We start from the raw sequence: 18,959 nt of genomic DNA on the forward strand, positions 1-18,959 counted from the left end.
AGTGAGGGGGGCTGTTTAGTGAAACACTGGAGTGAGGTGGTCTTTTAATAGTCCTAATTGGGAGTGCTTGTAAGTTGAAAAATATTGTTGATTCCTGAATGTCAAAATTAAACACGATATTGCATCAAATGTACATGTATACCTCTCGTTTTGTTGCTGAATAGCCCTTTGATATTGTTTGCGTAGCTGCACAATTTCCTCTTCAATGCGGGTGACCATGTTGGTAAGCCTCTCGAGACCCAAACTCTGTTGCTTTTTCTTTTCGTTCATCTCGTGCGTGACTTGGACGATTTTGCGATAATCGCTTTTGAGACTGTCTGTAATTGCTGCATTATTTGCATTCTTCAGACGTTGTTTCTGCAGTTTTCTTTAACATAACAGAAAAGTAGGAAAGTTTTTTAGCCCTTTCAATTTGAAAGCAATTTCAGCAACTAAAAGCAGAGCTTAAACTAATTCCTCAAATACACAAAGGATCTTCTATGTCACTCTGCTTCACAGAACCGTTACGAGAAGCAGAAAGACTCACTGAGAACAGCTTCTCTTTGCAAGCCCTTTCCAGCTTGAAAAGAACTGGATTATGGACCCAAAAAATGCTATAAATGGAGCACTGCGCTATAGCTCTTTTCTTCTTCACTGGGTAGCCCAAGGGGACGTAAGAAATAAAGTTCAAGAGCAGAAGCATAAACTGTGATGCGAAGTCTTAACGCATAGAAATCCTGCCCTTCTATCTAAAGAGCAATATCAAAATAATTTTGTGGTTGCGACTCAAAGGCGTCCAAGTTTATTGTTTATAAAACCATGTACCACAACATTCACATGAGAAGGACAATTATCAGTTTCCGTGTTCGACAGATGAGAAAAAAATAAAATCACAAATGAAAGGTTGGTGACAAGGTCACATTATAGACCCATAAAAATGAAGAACAGAAGTCATTATTTCCAGCAACTTTGCTGGCCACTAGGTGATGGCCCCTCACTTAAAACACAGATTCTTGTTGCCACACAGGTCATTCATTTGCTTACGGCACGGAACTTCGAGTTACTGCATTTGATTGTGGTAAGTATCACTTCTTGATCAAGTATCACTACTTTCTTTACGCTGGGGAGACAGTCAAGTCAAGATGCAAAAGAGGTAGTGAAAGGAGAAGCACAGTCTCCTGTTAAAATACGGAACTGCAGATGGAATATCCTGCCTCCCCTCGCGGGCTCCCTCCGCGCGTTGCTGAATTACTCTGCACAAAGCAGTGAGCTGCTTTCAGATTCCCCCGTCCGTGTAACACTTCCCAGTTCTACAGAGTATTACCGAATTGAAGTAAACTTCTGTAAAGCAAGTCCCAGCCTGAAAGCATGACAGTATTGCAGAAATGCAGTGTGTTATTAAATATTTTCTGAAAAACCTTCCTCTTATTTGGACTGATACACTGTCATCCAAATTGTGTAGGCTGCAGTTGTCAGTGATCCTGCGTCTATTACTGGGATTAAAAATATTTTCCATAGGCAAGAGAATTCCTGATAATTCAGTACCTCTTGCTAGTTGTACATCTAGGTTTGCAGAGATCAAAAATGCCTGTCGGATCTTTACTGGAGGAGGGTCATCTACAATAATTAGATGTTTTTGTCATCTAGACAATACATAACCATTTTAGCCTTTTTTCCCCCCTCCTTTCACCCGTAATTAATAGGGGAGGCCTCAAAAATTTTAGCACAAAATGTCAGTTTGTGCATCTTGACAAAATCACTTAAATCGTTGAAGTTCCGCTTCTTTTCTAGCTACCTCCAGCATGATGTTGAAATCAAGCTACTCAGAGATTCACAGTACACTTTGAGTGAATGTTTCCTGACTGCATTCTGTGGCCTGATTGTGCAATTTTTTGGCACCAAAAAAAAAAAAACCAAAAAAGTTTTGGGAAAAATCAAATTATTTCTAAACTACTCAGTTTTGGCTATGCTGTTTTGCATACACAGTTAACTACTCACTAGCTTCCTACTTTCCCAGCTACCGATTTCAGAGACATTGTTGTTCTGTTTATATTGCAAAATATCATCACTAGGATGACAAAAAGATGGCCAAAAGACGTCTCCACTAAATAATAGTATAGGAAAAAACAGAGTAAAGCGCACCCACTGTCCACCTCATCCTCCTTGTTGTGACCGTAACCTTTCATTTCGATTAGGATTGCCTGGAAATTGAAACCATGTTTTGTTTGATCTGAAATAAACATTAATCCAATCAACTTCAATTTGAGTTTGAACCAAGAAACTCAGTTTGTTCTAATTTAATAATTAGACAGCTGCATTACTAGCTAATAACTCATTTAATAGTACCACACACCAGTCTATTGTGGAATCACATGTGTATTGGACCTCTTTTTGTCTAAGGATAAGCGAGTGTGAGTACAACGCTGTTGTTCGTATTGAATGAAATGGCAGGAGACTGCAGATAGTAGAGGCGCAAGAACTGTCGTACAAAGGAAATGCGATGGCAATTGATCCCTTCAAAGGACAGGGAGCGTGAGAGAGCAGCCAGACAAACTTCAAAAATGCTTCGTGCCGTGCAGTGATGCTCAAGCTAATTGTGAAGTGTTAGGGTGACAAACAATTGGAACAGATTTTGTAAAGGTGTTGCTAAATGTCTTTGAACCAGGTTTTAACAGTCAGGACAATAACTACCAAGGATGATATAGGCATAGCCGAAGTTGGACTAGATTATCTCTTAAGATTCTTTCTAATCTTACATTGCTATAACTGTGATCTACAGCTTACTTAAAACTCACCTGTCTTTGATTATAATCGTATTCCTTAAATTTTCTATTTCGTTTCCTAGCAATTTTACCCGGGTTTTAATTTCACTTGCTTTCTGCTGAGCGGCATGCACCAAATTTATACATTTATTCCTTTCATTTTGGATAACATCATACATTTTAGCAAATCCTTGGAGTCTGAAGAAATGACAAGTGTGAAAGAAATAATTATAATTTTATGCATACATTACTTGGATAAAAATTTCTTTAAAAGACATTTTTTAGCTAATGTATTGTTATTATTATTTTCTTACTGATTTTGGATTTCTCTTTTCCTCTTTTTGTACTCTTTTATTTCAAGATCCTTTCGTTTTATTTCTTTAATAATATTTTGGAGTTGTATCTGAAATTTAAATAGAATTCAGTGAGCACTTTGGATAGAACAAAGAAATCTCTTCAAAGAAATTACTCAGAACAGCTATTCTTCTTAGAGGAGAAGATGGTGACACAAGAATATTCTAAGAACATATTCTAATTATAATGAAATGCTTTTACTGTAGCAACATTAAAGAACACAGTCTTTCTACGTATATTAAAATTACAACGGCTGTTATTAATGTAGATAATTTGATGCTGCATCTTAAAATGCTTGGTCCCTTGTAGCTGGAGTTCTACTATTTCTACTAATCGGCCTCTTGGCTCCACCACTATATAATTATTTGAGATATGCACCACTGAAATTGTACCTTTTCAAATAAAATTTCTTTTTTACTCTATTCTGGCTTTTAAGCAATCACTGATGCTTGAGCAGAATTTACCTTTTGTTACAGCTCTGGACCTTTTGGTTTCAGTTGTGTTCAGTCCTTAATAGCCTGTGCCATTAACCTTCAATGGGCAGGTGTCTCTCACCTCCCACTGCTACCAGGGGGAGGAGATTGGTATTAAAAAAGCTGGTGTGTGTTGCGTTACAACTCTGGGGGGGGGTGTGTGTGTGTGTTCATTACTTTGTACTGTTAATTTTTTTTACCTGTTTATGGACTGATTTTTATTGAAGGTGCAAAGCCTCACGTGTTTGTTTACTCTATTTTTATAGTCAAAGGTTCCCAAAGTGCTGGAAGGGAACCCTATATAATTTATTTGAATACAGACATACATTGTGGAAGCATAAAAAGTTCGTTCCCATATACAAACCTGGTAGTTAATATAAACTGTGCAACATCACAGCACACATACGATACTACAACGCCAGCAAACTGCAGACAGCAAACCCAATGAGTAGTTCTAGTTTCTGTGACTGTAGGAAAAGTTTTCTTTCCATCTTTCTTCACATTAATATAACAATTTGCACCTGGAAATGTGTCAGCAAGATAAAAATCGCTTGGAATGAGTAGCGATTCTGTTTGTCTTTTAATGTCCATATACTTGTAAAATAAACACAGAGTTGTACGTCCAAGAATCTCAGCTGAGGCTATCTGCTTTTCCGCCTCTTTATTCCAAAAGCTTGAAAGAAAATGTCCTTTGAAATACCTTGTTTCAATTGCAGCATGATACTTTAATATACTATTGCCCTGCACCATAAATTGCCAATCAAACAACACAGCAGTGTGAGCTTCCTGTGCTACGACGGAACTTCAGAGTAAAGTGGGAAATAAGAGTCCATAGGGCTCTCCTCACTAGTAATCTCATGTCTCCATATACCACCTTTGGCTTTAGAAAAGTCTTCCAATTATATGAGATGACTGTTTACCTGGGCTTTCTGAACATCCCTAGATTTCTGTTCCCTCTCTTCAACTTTGAGCCAAGTCAGATGTGCAAGTCTGGATAACTCATCTCTGCATTTTTCCTGCACTTTGAAAAGCCGACCTTCTTCAGCAATACATTTTTCTAACATGTGGGCATCCATATCTGACATCCTTTCCTAAAGAAAATTAAATGCAGTTCCTTATGCATCGATTCATCTGTGTTGGCAAAACCAAAGCTAGAAATGCTTTGGGTTTAACTGCAAAGTATACATATATGCAGACTATATGGATTTAAAAAAAACCTTAAATATTGCTTTAAAATACCAGCTGAAACACCATGCATGATCCCTATAATAACATGTCAAAATATTTTATCATCTAGAAGCATTTCTGTTCCTCCATCTAGCATCTCTTTCAGCTATTGCCCACTGGGCAGAATGGTTCCTTATGGCCATATAATCTTTAAATAAGTTTACTGTCAGGTCTTGACGTGTCCACACCACACAATGGGAGACACTGAGCTTTCACATTAAGAGAATTTAGACATTTTTAGACATTTAAACCAGAGCAAAGTATCTAGATGCCTGGCGTTGTTGGCGATTCAGTCAATACAGTCAGTGAACTCTGAAGAGCGATTTGCTCTACCCAGCGTAGGCTGACCTCTGTAGGAGGAGGTGAAATGATGGTTTCCTAGGCTCCGCTGACTACGTGACTAGATTGTTATTGACTGTTGCGGCACATTAGATGCGTATCCCATGCACAAATAGTGACACATAAACACTGAATGTTTATGTGTTCAAACGCAAGCTGAATCCCACCTGATAAAGCTAACAAAATTCACAGCCAGCACACATAGAAAATGGATATACGGGTAAGAAGACAAGGAGGTATGATCTCAAGAAAAAGGTATGTTTGAAATATATTGCTTCGCATAAAGTCACTTATATAGTGGCAAGTACTAATAGTCTCAGAGATATCTGCATTTCCACACTACATGTGGCTGTGCTGCGCAAAGACAGACATCCACAAATGACAAAACCAGGAAGATGAAAAACTGTAATGTACAAATGCTGAATTGTCCTTGTTTCAAGAAGACACTGTGCCATATCCAAAGGAAATTTATACCCATCATATCTCTACCTGTAATGTAGTTAATGATATTCAGAAAGAGTTAGCCTAGAAAGATTTGCTTTCTGCCTTCCAGTATGTGACCTGAAACACCAGAAAATGTTTTTTAAATGTGAAAAACAATTGGTCTTTAAAATTGAATAAATACTGTGGCATGTTTTCTCATCAGAAAGCTGGAACTAGAAACTCCCATGATTTTTTCTTCAAACAGTCCCTTTACTATCATGATGGAAAATCAACTGCAACAGTGAAAAAGTATGAGAAAGCAGAACTCAGCACCTGTTCAGCTAAACTTCTCTTGATCATTTCAATTTCCTTCTGCAGTTCTCGTCGCCTTTCTAATAATACTCCATTACTTTTAGGGATGGCTTCTGCCTGCAAAAATAAACCAAGAACACTGAGTCATGCAAACAAAAGATGTGAAAAATGTAAACTGCAAATAATCTATTTGAAGTAGGTATGCACATTAAGAAATCATTGCTCTGGCTTGGTACAATACCTAGTCCAAGAGTTCTTCCTCAAGTAGAGTTCTGCAGCAACATATCCAAGTTCCTCACTTTTTTTTTTTAAGAATTTAACTATGAACACTAAAGTTCGCAAAGCCCACTTTAACTACTAAATTTATAAGGGTTATGTTTTTCAGCAACTATGCCATCATTAAATAAATAATCACAAAGAGCAACTATGCAAAAATGTCACCTTCTAAATTCACCGAAGATTTTCTGAGTGAAATTCTGACCGTATTGAAGGAAAAAAATAGATTTACCGCTGATTTTAATGGGGTCAATATTTCACATCTGCATAGATTTTCTATCATAGTTTCTGCTTTTAGTTATTAAAGTAAGATTTTTCCTCCTTAGGCTCTAGAAAGTCAAAACTGACAACACAAACAGTTTTGTGGGTTTTTTTCTCTTGTACATTATGGGGAAATTGTTTATTCAGACAGATCTTAAAATGAAGCGTGTGAAGGAAGACGCATTAGAAACTACTTTCTGATTAAAATATATCTGAACAATCCCACTACAACTACTCGTGTGATACAACTCATAAGGCAAAGGTTGTATTGGCCTCACAGTGCCTAACTTCACGGAAAAATTCTTTACGGTTATAAGTAAGTAAGAAATAAAAACAGCAGACTAACTGTGCAGGCATATGTTGCCTGTCCGGAATTGCAAATCTGTAATTCATACAAGTGGGGAAAAAATGACACTGAATGACACATCTGGAAGCTATTCAATGATAATACATGCAACCCCGTGGTATTTTTCTTAGATCTCAACCAGATGTTAAGAGTTCAAAACACTACACCTCAATACACAGTTCAAAACACTATACCTCAATATAGATAACGAGATGTTTTGCACTTACGGCTTTCAATTCTGTGATATTATCAAATTAGATGTTGTTTACTTGCATTAAGGGAAAGGGACACAAGCGGCACAGTAACCTTTGGAGTTACTTTGGTTTCAGCTGCCAAATCTGAGACAGATTTGGTTTGACTTCGGTTTGCTAAAAACCTAAACCTATTCTAAGCAAGTTGCTTTGACTCTTGTGGGAGGAGGAAACGCAGCCTTTCTGTCGAGCACGTATTAGTTACCGCTTCTGCTGTGTAAAAGGCTGAAGTGGCTGTAAGTAGGCATTTCCACATTTTCAAGAAGGGATTCTAAAGATGCCATCAAGTTCTCGAATCTAAAAGTAGAAAGCTCATATAAACATCTTTAATCCATTAAGGACTTTTGTTCACATAAGACATGACTAAACTTAGGCACTTTTGGCTGTCTCCGCGTTGGCCCAACCAAAGAGCAGGCGTGCATGGAGAGGAGCAGCAGTGCTGCTCTGGGCTGGCAATAGTCGGAGCGGCCAGTTCTCTTTCACACAGAATGTCAGCGTTTAGCAATAGCTGACCTTTCACAACTTATTAAGAAGAAAAACACATTTGAAGGAAGTGTTCCTGTAATTTCCTTATTTTACAAGCCAGCCATTCTGCATTTAGCACGTGATTTAAAGTAAGAGAAATTTAGGAAAGCACACTGATGTACTGCTGCTTCTGCAATCACATTTTTATACCAGCAATTTATTCTTGTGATTTTTTTCACTTGGAATCACACTGAATAAATATCAGTCTGGCTTTTTAAGTAGTTAAATGAACTTTTCCTACTTAAATATTTTAACTTTTCCTAGGTGTGCTCCTAAGTCTTCCAAAGTAAAATAGTCTCAAGACAGCAAAAGCCAAGCAGAATCAAGTTTGCCACTCTAGTCTTTTGCAGTATTGTATTTGAACTGACCATGCTGCAGAGGAGAAGTGGTTTCACATTTGCTTTTCTAAAAGACACAAGAAAGGAAGCCGAGAAAACTAATACCATGTAGAAGATGCGTTAAAACACCTACATTGCCATGGCCTGTTTGTGTTAGGGTAGCATCCTGCAACTTCTGGAGTAAAACACTGCAGAGAATTCCACTTCTATCTCTGCTGGCATTCCCTTCCCCCAGTCGCCCTGATGCTGCTTCTTGCAAAACACATAAAGCCTATAGTACGGCCCGGCATTAGCACGAAGGGAATCCTTTGCAGCGCAACTTAACCTTCGAGGGTCCCATTACAGGTCTCTTGCCCTTTCACACGGTGTAAAGGGGTTGGCTTGGGTTTGTTTTACTTGAGACAGTAAACTCTACCCACAGCTGTCGGTGAGTTATGGCATTTGATTTTAGCCTTTCATGTTTTTGAACAATTGTGATTCCCCCTCCAGGAATATTTCTTCGATAGGAACACAGGAAAAAGTACCATTTCCCAGATTCTCTTAGCTGATACTGAACAAAATCTCAGTATGAGCTTTAAGATCAAAGTCTGGAATATGAGTCCGCCCTTCAATCAATAGTTCAGGAAATTCAATCTAAAACTTTTTTGTGTAGTTATAGAGCTTTCCTCCCTCCTCCCAAGTGGGCTTATATTACTAGGTAGTTAATACACTTGTGAATTCAGGAGGGATTTCAGGGAAGACAGCAAAAAAATTGTATTATTTAATAATATTAAATATTATTGAGTAACGTTTAGAGTTGTTTGAATAGCAAAGCTAAGTATGTGTGGGTTTTGGTATCACACAGTTATTTTTAAAAACTTTATAGTGGAATAAATAAGGCATTTTTCTGCCTTGAATTGCTTAGAAGGACCAACAAAAATTTCAAGGACACTGTGCCAAGGTAGGAAACATCAAGTCACGTGAAAAAAATATTCACCTGAGTAAGCAAGATTAATTTTATAAGACTGACTTTAATTTAGACTAAGTGAGGAGCTAGTATAGGAGAAAAGCTTAAGAAAGAGAGAATGGGAGAACCAGTGATGAGAGGAAGAGAGCGTAAAAAAGTTATAGACAAAGTAAATTTTTAAGAAAGAATTGGAAAGAGCAAAGAAAGGAAATTATTTGAACAGACAAGCAGAATGAGACTGCCCTTTAAAATCAGCGTAGTAGAAGGCACGAATAAAACAGAAAAGAGTAAATCAGTGTGGGAAGAGGAATGGGTGAAATACTAATGCAGGGAGGAATGAAAGGTGAAATTTGAGTGGAAACAGACAACATAGGGAGTTATTTCATATTCTTTAATAGCATACTTTATATAGTGCTAGTTTCCTGCCCCCTGGAATAATGTTAAATACATTATAAATTATTTGCAGTAATGTACAAACAACCTTTGAATTTTAAGAATTTCTTCGATGCCAATGGCCAAGTCACTACATTATTTCACTCATAAACGACCACAATTCCACAACGCTTTAAAGGAAGACATGACACCACAGTGCCGATATCATCTCCCAGTTCTCCTTGACAGGACGCTAGCACCTAAAATCCATTTCTTAAGACGATTCCAAATATATCTTGCTGTGGTATTTTTATTACAGCCAGAGCACCTAGAGGTTTCTTTGTTAGTTGTAGCAACACTCTTGACACTTTCATGCGCATAAGATTTAAAACAGTCTTTGCCCCTTTCCCTTTTTAGGACCAGTCAAAAGATTTCATAGACAGATTTCTTACAAGAAAGTTTAGAATACTTACGATGAATGCATTCATACAGACCTCTAATTTGAGTCTTTTATGCTGTGACTTATCTTGTTCCAAGGACTCATAAATCGTATTCAGTTGTAACTCCATCTTTTTTAAATTTCTCAGCTCTCTATCTTTCTGTGTTTGATTTTGAATGAGAATATCATGTTGCTTTTTTTTCTCCAAGACATGTTTATTTAAATTATCTTCCAAAGCTTCTCTATACAGATAGACACAGAATTTTAGAAACAGGTAAATTGACCAAGACATGTATGAAAACAGGCACGATCATTTTCATGGGTTTTGAGTACTGCATCATTATGGCTGAGCAGCAAGGTAAATTCATAAACTACTGATACAAATTACCTAAAAAGGCAGGATTTTTATAACTTCAATCAATGATAATATTCCTAATGATGTCAATGAGGTCTCACAGTCTGTCCTAAATATGCTAAAAATTCCAGAGAAACTGTTATTTATAAGAAGAAGTAAACACATTTTTTACTATGAGGGAATATTTATATATTTTCTTCACTCAAATATTTCAATTTAAAGTGACACTATCCTTTAACACAAAACTTTAAAGGCAAAAGCATTGTTGCTGGGCATATGGCCACGATTACAACTATACATTTACTTCTGCAAAGGAGTCATTTGAAGCTTACAATCAACCTAACGGTTTATTTTACTTTATCAAGTATATATAAGCTCAGAATTCTAGGGGATATTAAAGAGACGAGGAATCAGTTCCCCACTGAAATTCAGGAGTATGTGGGTGCAGAAATTTATGATCCTCATTTGAAAATGAAAATACTAACATCTTTTTTTCTTGCTCAATTTACTTTCTGTGTGGTACACAGAAAAAAAAAAAAAAAGTATTTTCATCGGAGAGAGAAACCTTCTAAAAGATTTCCCTTTCAAAGCAAAATCCAGTTTCAGTCTTCCAGAATTTTATCAAATGCTTATGCTTATTGATGTTCTTCTTCAAGCCAGATCCTCGATTACAGTAGTTTATATAAACATTCCTGACGTCAAAAACAAGCCTGATAATTTCTACTCTGCACTGGTTGCAGCATAAAACTGGAAAACATAAGCAATACAGCAGAAAAAAGAAATATATCTTTGAGAACAGAAAACTGTTCACTCGTACTACGTGGCTTATGTCTCCTGCTCTCACCTGTCTGATAGGACTGCCGATTCCTTCTCTCTGTTAATTTCTATTAATTTTGTCAAAGTAATGCATTCTTGTTCTTTGCTTTCTAGCAAAATTTTTTTCCCATCCAATTCCTTCATCACATCTTCTCTTTCTTGCAAAATCTCTTCAGTCCTTTTTTCAATGGCTTTCAGGGTACCATTCAACTCTTCTATTTGGTCATCAAGGGTTTCTTTCTTCTTCTCTGCATCACTGTGGGTATATTTTAACAAAAGAGTAGGGCTTAGCATTTCTACATGCATATTTAAATGGCAAAATAGAAGTTGCTAGTTTTCATGGACGCGCAAAACAATTTCAGTCCCACAACTGTCTACACTATATGTTTGAAAGCAGATTACATGCAGTGAAAATCTTTAAATGCCAATACAGTTCAACAGTAAAACTGAAGATGGCCATGGGACTAACAGGGAGCTTAGCACCATGACAGTATTAAAAAGACTTCTAGTAAACACTTTTCCGTGCAAATTACTAGGTACATGGGTGTGACACTTCTAAATATTATTCCCAAGGCTGGAAACTCTAGTTAGTTCATTCTGGGATGCAACACAAGTAGAGAGACTCATTTAAATGCTTCATTAATAACAACCTACACAGTGCACTAGGTTTTTAAAATTGCTTCTCTGTAACAGTATAGGAAAAACGTCTTATAGTTATGATAGCAGAGTTGCAGTAAGCAGAACAGTGAGGAAAATGTAAAAGAAAGACATTATACAAGTTCTAAAACTGAGAAATTTAACGGTCGAACAATTTCTATATTACAATCAGGGACTGCAAGCAGGAGACACAAAACTTCACTATAACCTTGTGCCCAAATAGGGTACAAAAAACATCCTTCATCTGGAAGGCACTTGGATCTGTGAGTGACCCGGCTGAAACTGTGCAGTGCTAATTAGGTTTTACACATACATAAGGCAGGACATGTCATGCTTCAGAGGAAAAAAAAACAGCTACACAAAGAGAAAGAAAAGGCTGGCTACTGCCTTACTTTTTCCATGCTGAAATGTTAGAGATGAGAATTCACATCAGGAGCTCACAACAAAGCACCTCTGACTAAAAAACTGGTACAGAAGTATCAAGGGAGAATGACCATTTAGCCCAGGCCAGACTGTGAAAGCTGCTAATTTCACTGAGGCCAACAGAGAGAAGCTAATTTGCTCTCATGAGACCCCACCTGGAGTCCTCAGCACAGGAAGGACATGGACCTGTTGGAGCGGGTCCAGAGGAGGGCCACGAAGATGACCAGAGAGCTGGGGCACCTCTCATGTGAGGACAGGCTGAGAGAGTTGGGGTTGTTCAGCCTGGGGAAGAGAAGGCTCCATGGAGGCCTTATAGCAGCCTTCCAGTACCTAAAGGGGGCCTACAGGATAGATGGTGAGGGACTCTTTATGAGGGAGTGTAATGATAGACGAGGGGTAATGGGTTTAAACTGAAAAGAGGGGAGATTTAGATTGAATATTAGGGAAGAAATTCTTCACTGTGAGGGTGGTGAGACACTGGGACAGGTTGCCCAGGGAAGTTGTCAATGCCCCATCCCTGGAAGTGTTCAAGGCCAGGCTGGATGGGGCTTTGAGCAACCTGGTCTAGTGGGAGGTGTCCCTGCCCAGGGCAGGGGGTTGGAACCAGATGATCTTTAAGGTCTCCCAACCCAACCCATTCTATGATCCTATGATTCTATGAATATACAGTCACTAAGGACTAGAAACTGTAAAACAGCCTTACCACTACTTTACATGGTAACATTATTTTCCATTAAAAATCTACTAAGTAGATCTGATATATAGTAACGCAGCACAGTAAGATGGTTAAGCAACTTTTAATCAGTCTTTGTTCTCAATTTTTCTTTGTTGTCCTTAAATATAAAATGTTTAACTGCACATACTACATTTTTCAGTATATTGCATGGATTTTAAGTGGATTATAGATGCTTTTAAAAAAGTTGATCCTAACTTTAATCAACAACTATACTCAGCTGTCTCTGTAACAAATGGATGAAAAGCAGTCATACATACATACTTATGTATATATAATTATTAATTAGAAGTATACATTTTTTTCCGATTCATCTTCTCAGTTTCTCTTCCAAGTTGTGCTGGAACACCAAGGATCTTAACTAGCTCATCCTAATGAAAAAACAGAAAGTTTAGATTTATAGCCTCAAAATCTAGTGAGATTTCATAGAAGTAATATTTACCTAGAACTGCTGTGAAAAGGGGCAAGAAATATATTTTCAAAATTTTTGAGCTTGTCCCAGAGAATTGTAGCTGTTAGTTTTGAAACTAAACATTATGATATTTACCATTTAACTATGTCTGCAAGATAAAAATTATGCTTGAATATTATCGATACATCTGATTATGTTATCTACACCATGGAAAGGAAAGTGAAAAAGACCTGGGTATGTTTTTTAATTCTCCGCATAAGTCTGTATTAACTTGGATCTAAGCAAATGTTAGAGCAGCCTGCAATAACACAACACAGCAAACGTGTCATTATAGAAATCACTTTTTAAATCAAAACTATGACTATTATTATTTCCTAAAGGATTAATAATGGATATGGTACAGCAGCATGTTTCATGCTTATTGAAAAATTATGTACTATATGAGGTAATGCCATCTATTGAATTTGGAATGACAAACAACATCCAGAGGATTCACTGTTTCCTTGGACAAATGCATGTACTCATATACACATACACATGCACACACACACACACACAAACACACAGAGATAATCATGCACACAATTAATTTTGTGTTACTTTTAAATTAGCTTGTTTCTCCAGAAGCTTTTCCACTTCCTTCTTGTCTATGAACATCAGTTTTTGCTTGGATGAAACATCTTCCTTTATTGTATTAATTTCTGCTTTCCTTTGGATTACTTCTTTGCAGAGCTCATCACAATTTTCTTTCAACTGTTTAATTTTCTTATCCATTTCCTTTGAAAATGAAGTAAAAGATCAGATAATTTTTATTTCCCCTTTTACATTGTTCAGGCAGACTTGTGATACGACAAAATCATTAACACTGAATGATGATAAGATTTTTTACAACAGGTCGAAAGCATCCTTTTTTACCAGCTGTGTGTTTCTTTTATCAATAACCAGCAGAATTCTATTTCCAACAAAACCACAAATATCCATCGCGATTTATGACTGCAACTTTATTTTCCATACACACATCCTAGAACCAAAAATCTGCAGCTACCTTTACATGAAGTATCCGTTTGCTGAATACAGTAAAAAATATTCTTGAGTAAAGAAAAGCCAGATCTTTTCTGAATCAGTTATTCATTGCTTGCCCTAGAGTTACCAAAGCAGAATGATATAATATAGCACCTGCTATAAAATCTGCCTCTTGATTTTTCTATGTATTCTAGAGCTACACACTGTGAAAATATTTTCACTGATGTTTTTATGTTAGGTGACAGAACATAAACCATGGCTTTTCTCATGTTTCCTACTTACCTTTTGTTTTGGAATTCTTTCATATTCATCCTTCAGAAGCCTTTTTTCTTCTTGCAAACTACAGGAAAATCAAAACAGAGCTAAATATATTAGTAATATGGCAAACAATAAAAAGTATAGAAGCCTATCCTGTGTTAGGCTAAAACATATGGTGAATTATCATCAGGGGCAATGGAAAGCTGTCCAGATTCAAAGGCAGGTTGCTGACTGGTAACTGGAAGTCCTGAAATACTGGTCATACGTATGCAGGTTTTTTCTACAGTGCACGTCTAAGCTTTTGAACCTGATTTGTCTTAGTCTTACCACCTCCTGCAGGGATGCATTTATGCCTCATTCACCCGTATCTAGCACAGAATAACAGGTCAGAAGCCACCCTACGCTCACAGTTCCTCCCAACTGCAGAAAACAAAATTTTAACATGTAACCGAGCCAAAAGCAAAAAGTAGGTGGGTTATAAATATCCACAAAGACATCACACATCAAAGAAAGTGCAGTTGCTAGTGTGAAACTTTCTTCTTCCTTTGAGTGATTGCTCACACACACATTCCCACTGTAAACAACCACCCGTGAAGCTCCTCAAATCTGAACAGGCTCCTATGAAAAAAAATCCTGAAAAGTGACAGGGAATGTAGACTAAGTCAATGAGGTACAGTAGAAAAATAAATTGAACAGCCGTGGTGATCTTAACCTATATCCAAAACCACGTTGCAGTTTAATTTCAGGCAACAATAGAGACAGATGCTGAAGGACAGAAGGAGGAAAGGAAAAAATAGAAAAGCTCTTGGATCTTGGTATAATTTTAGTAATGTTCCCTGAGAAAGATGAAGGAGTGACTACGTAAGTGAAGCTGAACCAACAAGCTTGTTAGATTTACAATAGGGAGCTTCTTGGGGGTGGGTAGGTAAATATTTCCAAATACAAAAAAATAGCCCTAGTGAAGGAATACATCACTAGATCCCCAGTGCATGCATGGAACAGTTCTGCACCTATAGGAGGCAAATGGGCTGCAGCAGTCTGCATGCTGTCACAACCAAACTGAACTTAATTAAGTCCTTGTGCTATTGATAGGGAACAAGGAGGCAGGTTCTTGCAATGTAATTAGTACCTATGATGACTTTTCTGAGTCTCAAGCTATAAAGCTGCAGAATAGGTGAAAGAACCAAATCTTCTGTCCCAGATACAGCAAGGAATCAACTTCAACACTTAAATTTGTGTTTGTAACTCCAGCCGGAGGATGTGCTGGTCAGGCCTCCTTGAGACAAAGGGCAGTCTGTTTGTTAGAATAAATAAATCTTTAGATAAGGGAAGTATTAACAGAAGGGGACAGGCTTTCATGGAATAGCTGTGTCACTTAGAGCTATAAACTACGGCAAGGGAGTCCTGGGGCAGCCCCACCTACCCAAAGTAGCTATTACGGTTGCCTCTGAATGTGGTTAATATAGAAGAGAGGCAGCTGATTATATTTCTTTTTTCCTCTGAAATCTTTCAGCAGCAGCCTAAGACTTTGCAGGGTGGTGGTTCATGTTTTAGAAGGTGGTGGTCATGGGGAGAGGGATCAGTTTCCTAGTTGCCAGCTTCATGGAGGATCTTCCCTGGAATCATGCACTCAATTCTTTATCAGTGTTGATTTGAGGTTGCTTCCCCCCAGTCAATTATTTCTTACATTTTGGCCCTCCAAGAAAAGCAGCAGTGGCCTCTCCTGAGGCTACCTGGAAGCCTCAGGAGATATCTTTCCAGTCAAGGTAAGAAAACAGTCAAAAAAGAGAACTGTCTGGTAGTATTGCAATTCAGAAAAAATACTAAAAATCATGAAGAGCAAGCTCTGGCTCAGATGAAGAGCAAAGAGAAAATGAAGGTGCAGAGCAGGTGTTGTTGATTTATAGCATGTGTGTATATTTGTATGGGCAGACTACAAGTATGCCTCTATAGGGACTGGTAATTTGAATGCCCAAACTAATTTGAATGCCAGAGTGTCTGAACACCCACAGAGTGAATGAGTTTGCAAAACAAATCTTTCAAAGAAAAAAGTTAAATTTAGATCACTCTTCCCCCAAAAGTGATAAAATGAATTATATAAAAAAAGTTCTATTGCAAAATCTATTATACTTAAGAAACTGCACACAAGAGTGAAGACACAGGAGTATTTTGCAGGTGTACAGCGCAAGTACAAGCGAGTAGAAGGAATCACCAAAGGTGATTTCTTCTTTGCTGCAAGGGGGCTCAGGAACTACTCCTTTTATGTGCTACTGTTTAAAGTCAATGCGGGAGAGCACAGGGATCAAACTGCATTGAAAACTGAGCTACTTCGAGTCTGTGACAGCATCTTTAGTCTGCTCCTCTGTACTGTGCCCATAAGCTACAAGTGAGTACATTGTGTTGGAACGCCACGCGGGTCAAACACAATGTTTTCACTGAACAATAGGTTGCCTAAGTGTATAAATAAGGTAATAAGGACAATTCATATTCCCAACACATTTTGGCAGGATTCCTAGTTGGAGTCCTTGGGACTGGCATAATCGCACTAATTACAATGAAACTCCACTCTGAACAAACACCCGTAACTGTTTGACTGCCACAAAAACTGATTAAATAAGTCCTGATTAAAGGGGTACTGCATTGCTTGTCATCAGTCCGTGCTGTGCCCTCTTTAATATCACACCAGACGATCAAAAGAGCAATCCCAAAAGTCAGAAGGGAGAGCAAAGTTGACACTGTTTTTCTTTTGTCACATTCCTCACTCATGAGGACAGATTCCTGTGGAGCCATTCCAGTTTCACAACAAAGACTTTTGAATCCAGCAAAGTAAAACGATTTGAACACCTCATTTTCTGTGACATAAACAAAGGCAGCACTGAACGGCAAGCACTAAGTGAAGTTACCTTAAGAGCTGGCAGACCAACTTCTTCCACACAAAAAACAGCAAAGGTGTGAAAAGAAAAAGGAAGTAAAAGAAAGATGTTAAATCTCTTCTTTCGAGCACCAAGTTTGGTCCAGCTGCCCATATCCAAAAGTTAGACAGGTAACCCTATGCTAAACATCCCCAGGCTTCCTTACTGTCAGGGATAAAACCAGGAACCACCAAAGGGAAGGTCATCTGACATCCCAGGTGCCTCTTTTAGGAAGATAAGAATTGCTGGTTGAAGAGAACATATTTGTCTCTGTTGACTCTAAAGGGAGACCAGGATGACTAACACAGACTATGAAATCACATAAGATTCTTCAAAGATTTTATGTTTAATCTCTGATTTAATAGCTATATGGACACAGAAGCTTAATGTAAGGTAAGCAGGGAAAATCTGGTCTTTCCGTTTAGCATTTGAATCTTGTACTCTGTGATATATGGACAACAGCCTCACAACTGCCTATAAAATACTTCGACATCAATCACAACAACAAACAGAATAGCCACAACTGGCATTAAGCATTTATAATTCCCATTGTTTTATAGCCCTTTGCTGAGTGTATTTTTCAATGATGTCATGTGGGTTTTATTATCATACCTATAACAACATACATAATGAAAAGAAGATGAAACTCCTAAGTTTAAGCATTAATGTTTGCAAATATTTCTCACATTGCTTTACTTATTTTCATGAAGCTCAATAGCAGTACTGTACTTGAAAAGCTATCATGGATGCAGATGTAATGAGTTAAAAAAAAGCAGTCGGAAAATTGGACCATTAATGAAAATGCATTCCAGACTTTTCCCTGAGAGATGTCTACAGCTGCAAACCAACACAGAAATAAAAAAAATTAAGTCAGAAAGATTAAGAAATGTAGGGGTAGTTGTCAACAGAGCTCCATTTCAGTTCCTCAGCCCACAAAACAGACAGAACGTTGTTATCACTAGGAATCCCATCATGCAAGAAAGCGAACTCCTTCAGCTACGTTGACACATAGCTGGGATTACTGAGGAATCCATAGAAGGTGTTCAGCACCTCACAAGTAAAATGTACTGACCACAAGCAGAAGATAACACAGCTGACAAGCTGCCAGCGTGAGATTCCTGTAAGGCTCTTAGCTGTAATTAGTTTGTATGGACCGGAGCATGCAGTCACAGGACTAGTTGGTAACAAGTTGTAATTAGTTTGTATGGACCGGAGAATGCAGTCACAGGACTAGCTGGTAACAACTTCAACCGTAACTCAATTTATTTTACTTATGACTTGTAATTCTTTACTAGAAAAAACTATGGACAAAAGCTTAACTTTACACTTATTTAAGGTTTAATTATTGAGTGACTAATCCTGAAATAATTACAAGCATTGAAATAATTTTCCATATTTGCAATGCTTCTACAAGGACAAACTCAGTTTTGCAATCCTGACTTGCATGCAATAGCATGTAGTACTTCAGCGAACAGCAATTTTGCTACCTGCACAAACGCCTGTGAGGGCTGTAACCTCACAAACTCTCGTTATAGATAATTTCATTACAAATTGTTTGTTTCTAAATATATAGTTTAGACGATAAATTTATTTAGATGATAAAGTTACTATTTCTCAGTAATAAACTATTGTTGATACTATCACCTGATAAAGAAAAGCAGCTCTTTATTTTGTCTCACAAACCAGGACTCTAAGCCTCACACGGACATTAAAATGAAGTTTCCTCAAGCTAGAACAAATCCTTGTT

General features: G+C 37.6%; 1 protein-coding gene across 1 annotated transcript in view; it reads right to left on the reverse strand.

The window, feature by feature from the left end:
• The window catches only part of CCDC146 (coiled-coil domain containing 146), an 85,370-nt gene that overhangs the window by 11,166 nt on the left and 55,245 nt on the right, over positions 1-18,959 (reverse strand). The window contains exons 5-14 of the mRNA XM_074567870.1: positions 14,325-14,382; positions 13,620-13,796; positions 12,905-12,978; positions 10,823-11,050; positions 9,679-9,865; positions 5,891-5,986; positions 4,489-4,659; positions 3,056-3,144; positions 2,775-2,939; positions 143-367 (exon numbers count right to left, since the gene is read on the reverse strand). Coding sequence (XP_074423971.1) covers positions 143-367; positions 2,775-2,939; positions 3,056-3,144; positions 4,489-4,659; positions 5,891-5,986; positions 9,679-9,865; positions 10,823-11,050; positions 12,905-12,978; positions 13,620-13,796; positions 14,325-14,382 — 1,470 coding nt within the window. The remainder of the gene's footprint in view (positions 1-142; positions 368-2,774; positions 2,940-3,055; positions 3,145-4,488; positions 4,660-5,890; positions 5,987-9,678; positions 9,866-10,822; positions 11,051-12,904; positions 12,979-13,619; positions 13,797-14,324; positions 14,383-18,959) is intronic.

Source organism: Larus michahellis, chromosome 1 (genome assembly GCF_964199755.1).
Source record: "Larus michahellis chromosome 1, bLarMic1.1, whole genome shotgun sequence".
NCBI lineage: Eukaryota > Metazoa > Chordata > Aves > Charadriiformes > Laridae > Larus > Larus michahellis.